Genomic DNA, 4,577 nt, shown 5'->3' with positions numbered 1-4,577 from the left:
CTCATCTAACCGAGCCATGTAGGAATACACAAAGTACGTACACACACACACCTCAAATATCCACCACCGACCTCCATCCACCCCACGTGCTGCTGGAACCACACCCTTCCACATCTGCAGTAACAACCTCCATCAGATTTCAGAAAACCTTCCTTCCACCACGTGAGAGCTCACAAGCTACAACCATTCTGATGCCCGTGTCCACAAGCAAACTCAGGTCTTTTTACAGGAAAGTGCCATATTTATTATAGCATTTATTTCTTTTTCCCCCTTTTCTATTGAGGTAAAACATATATAATGAGATCTACTATTTTAACTACTTTTTTGTGTATAATTCAGTGGCATTAGGTACATTCACAATGATGTATAGTCATCACCTCTATTTCTAGAACTTTTTCATCATTTCCAAAGTTCAAGCAATAACTCCCTCTTCCTTTTTTTTTCCAGCCCTGGTAACCTCTAGTCTATTTTCTGTCTCTGTGTATTTTCCTGTTCTAGATATCACATAACATTATAAGATATTTGTCCCTTTGTGTCTGGCTTATTTCACTTAGCATAATGTTTTCAAGGCTCATGAATGTGCTACTATTTTTATTAGGTTCCTATGTTCTTTCAAGGTGTCAGTGATGAAGTTTTGAGTGTTACGGCCCAAACTCATTTTTCCCCATAAGCCCTGTTTATTTTATTGTGCAATTTTGCATTCATTTTGTCCACTGCTATATTTTTTGTTGCTATTTTGAGGGTGTTTTTTTTTAAATAAGCCCACTATTGCCACTTTTTATGAAATGGGCTGGCTTTTGAATTGTACAACAGCAAATTACCACTAAAAATAACTGTCTTTAAGGGGTGAAAACAATTTTTTTTAATGACAGACTTGGAAAAAGCCTCCACAGGTACTGCATGAATGGATTGTACTCTCTTAGAAAAACTAGAGAGCACGTAGGTTCGAAGTTGAAACAGTGACTGATGTGGCCCAACTGATGTTGCCTCTAACAAGGGCTAACAGACAAAGATAACGTCCTTTGAAATGAAAGCCAGAAGCAAAATCTGCACTGGCCTGTCATCAGTTTCATGTACATCTTGAGGACACAGTCTGCTCCTGAGCTCTTGTACTCTGCTGCTACACGGAGAGACTGGTTTATAGTACATCTCAACTAGTCACTTTAATTGAAGGATAATATCAGTCCATATCAAATCAGCAGTTGGAAGTTGTGCTCCCATTGGGCTTCCTAGGCGTGCTCTTGGGCCCAAACAGGAAGGTCAGTAAAGGAATACCCAGGAGCGTTTGCCCATCCTTTGCATGGACTTCTGATGGTAATGGAGGGTAAGCTCACCACCATTCTTCTGTATGAAATGTTTCAGGTTCAAAGGTCCATATTTGGATCCAAAACCTAGTACTGGCACAAAACTTCAATCTTCTCCTCTGCCAATGCAGTAATATCTTCTTTTTTCCTATTCTCCAGGTTTGTCGTTTTTAGAAGAGCTGGTGGTTTAAGACTCATTATCCAAGTTCTCATAAACACATTCCATTACTTTCTGGGCATGGAGCATGTCACTAGCAGACAGTCTATTTTTTCTCAAGATTTTTGCTCCCAATGATGCATGACGTTGGAGGCAGAAAGGAATTTTGTTGAATTTGGACATATTTTTCTCCATGATGATGCTAATTGCCCATTGCAGCATCATCTCATCAAGAAGCATGACTCAGCCTCACCCCAGGGATCTCGGCAGAGCAGCCTGAGCAGTGTGGGGCCTCCAACTTCACTAAAGACCACAGGTCGGGGGCAGAGCACTTGAAAATATCCATTTCCCTTTTGCACTTGGTTCTTTTGCTTCCCGTTTACACAGTTTACTTCATCTTCTTCTACGTCCATTGGATTCACGGGTACTAGCCAATATTCTAGGAGTGCCTGGGGTAAAAGTCCTTCTAAGTCCAAGTTTGGATCTAACCCACCTGGACTGCTGAAGCTAGCATCTTTCTCAGAAACCCAAGCAGTAAAACAGTCACTCTCATCCAAAGTAATAGTCAACATCCTTATTTTTAAGTCTACTGAGAACCAATTTGGCACATATACCATTTTAAACCTTTTCTTAATTTCATCTTCAAAAACTTACTTTACCCAGCTCTTCAACTTTACATGACTTCAAAGCATCCCAATATGCCACATTATCATTGGTCTCTTTGGTTGGTAAATGTCTCTTCTCATTACGAATGTGGCACTGACTAATACTGGCACCCTCTTTAATAGCCTGGTTGGGCTGTGTACAAAGAGGTGTTACAGGATTTGCTCAGTCATTGTCATCATCTCCAGGGGCTCTAAAATTACAAATTTTCTTCAGTGTTCATTTATTTACTGTAGACTTGGTGCTGCCAACTAGATTGCAGAAGGAGGATCAGCTGACCTGCCAAGCTCCATCTTGAGAACTGGTGCTTTTTCTTCACAAATTAGCACCCCGATGTCCAGGTCTCTGAAAATAAATCCTCCTCCAGAATACATGTGCTAAGCCATCATTGACTTGCAGAGCCTTGATCATGGACTCAGTGTGTTGCAATACATATCTACTTTCCAAGGGACCAAAGGTAAGCTGTCCATTCAGAACTGCCAGAAAGGCACTGTGTGCCATCTCAATTCAATAGCAATGCTTTTACATTATCTGTGTGCTCGTTAAGCTTCATTAATTTGCACATGTTCTTGGGTCCCACACTCTTAACACCTTCCCAGTGGATGCTGATCTAATGATAGTTTCCAGTTGATCCATTGCCAGGCTATAAATGGAATCTTTGTTCCCACCTAGAGAAGTTGTGACCGTGTTATCTGAAGTAGTCAGTGCTTTTTGTTTGCCATGTGCTTTTCCAGTTGAGAGAGAAACCCTGAACATCATCAGTCTTTCTTGAGGGAAGGTAACCTTCATATTGGTGCCTTAATTTGAATATTTTCATAGCCTTACAACTGTACTCTTGCAACTTAATGAATTCCCCTTTTTAAAAAGTCATTCTGTTCCTGGTATATTGCATTCCGGCAGCTTGCAAACTAGAACTAAACCTAATTTATAGATTTTTAAAAAGAGGATTACATGTGTTAAGTGCATAAAATGTATACAGTTAGACTAAATGACAGATAAAATTAAAGTAATGTAACTTTCATCTGGGAGGCTATTACTGATCAGCAAAAGAAGAGGGAAAACTGGATTTCCTCAGGTTAGCTCATTCATATCATTCAAAAAATACCGTATTTTCAAGTAGGAGTATTGAACAAGTGCAGTCTTCTATTAAATACCTCCATCAGTTCTGATTCCATTTCCAAAACAGAAGTGAATTTATCACAAGTTAAATAAGCAACTTAATCGAGTTGTTTGCACCCATGAGGAATTAAAAAACAGGAAGTAGGAGGCTGCCACAGGACCTGGTCAAAATAACAACCAGGTAATGACTCCATGTCACGTGCAAGCCTCCAGATGGAGTATTTAAGGGCTCCCTGGCAGAGGCAAACATCAGTCCTCATTCACCTCTGCTAACTCTTCTCCCCTCACTCACCAAGTCCTCTCTACTGACACCATGGGTTGCTGTGGCTGTGGAGGTTGTGGTGGCTGCAGCCGTGGCTGCGGCGGTGGCTGCGGCGGTGGCTGCGGTGGTGGCTGTGGCGGTGGCTGCGGCAGCTGCACCACCTGCAGGCGCTACCGGGTGGGCTGCTGCTCCGCCTGCTGCCCCTGCTGCGCCGGCTGCTGTGGGGGCTGCTGCAGCACCCCCGTGGTCGTCTGCTGCCGCCGCTCCTGCGGCTCGTGCGGCTGCGGCTCCTGCGGTGGTGGAAAGGGCTGTTGCCAGCAGAAGTGCTGCTGCCAGCAGAAGTGCTGCTGCAAGAGGCAATGCTGCTGCTAGGAAGTCCAGCTCAGCTTCTGGTAGAATTTTCTGGGATTTTGCGTGCCCCATTGGTAAGACTTTCCTTCATCCTTCTTCCTTTCTCGTCCATGACCTGGAAGTCACTCATGTGACCTCAAGGGCTGACAATTTAAACTTCCTGTCTATCACATCACAAATCTATAATTTCATATAAACAGTGAGAACAATGAAAACGAGACGGCCCAGTTGCTGGAAAAACAGTTTCTGTGTTGAACTCAGAAAATGGAATCATAGTTACTAACTTCTTTGCTTCTCTGTAATTCTCTTACCCAATTTCTGCGCCTACACTTCTTTTCATTGCCCAGATATTACATATAGTTTCTACTATATTTTTATACCCAGCACTTGCTGAAAATAAAATGAATACTGTACCATAAAATAATGGTTAAAGATCTTTTTTACCTTGTCATCTTACTGTAAAAGAAACTTTTGTGTTCCACAAATTCAACCAAGTTAAATAAATAAAGTTTGTTGGGAAGAATCTCCTCTATTGTCAAATTCTTTTTTTTTTTTCTATCAAAGTTGCACTGAATTGCATTATGTGCCCAATACCCAGGGAAGAAACATTCACAATCAGAAACAGCTCTCAGAACAACAGTATTTACCCAAGGTCGATTTCTATGTCTGACTGCATATGACATTTATTTCTTTAAAGTCAATGGAATATTATTATATATTC

The 4,577-nt window shown here is 41.6% G+C and overlaps 1 protein-coding gene and 1 pseudogene across 1 annotated transcript; one reads left to right on the top strand and one right to left on the bottom strand.

Annotated features, from left to right (window-relative positions):
* Positions 1-1,095: 1,095 nt before the first annotated feature.
* Positions 1,096-3,076, bottom strand: LOC143676602 (WD repeat-containing protein 48 pseudogene; annotated as a pseudogene).
* A 480-nt stretch (positions 3,077-3,556) lies between these two features.
* LOC143676603 (small cysteine and glycine repeat-containing protein 9-like) lies at positions 3,557-4,341 on the top strand. The gene has a single exon (XM_077152051.1). It carries the CDS (start codon positions 3,557-3,559, stop codon positions 3,875-3,877), a length of 321 nt encoding a protein of 106 aa, XP_077008166.1. The 3' UTR covers positions 3,878-4,341.
* The last annotated feature ends 236 nt before the right edge of the window (positions 4,342-4,577 follow it).

Source organism: Tamandua tetradactyla, chromosome 3 (genome assembly GCF_023851605.1).
Source record: "Tamandua tetradactyla isolate mTamTet1 chromosome 3, mTamTet1.pri, whole genome shotgun sequence".
Lineage (NCBI taxonomy): Eukaryota > Metazoa > Chordata > Mammalia > Pilosa > Myrmecophagidae > Tamandua > Tamandua tetradactyla.
This window is presented reverse-complemented; position numbering and strand designations above follow the sequence as displayed.

Excerpts from the sequence above, each read along its gene's own strand:
- LOC143676603 (XM_077152051.1), top strand. The coding sequence starts at position 3,557 with ATGGGTTGCTGTGGCTGTGGAGGTTGTGGTGGCTGCAGCCGTGGCTGC.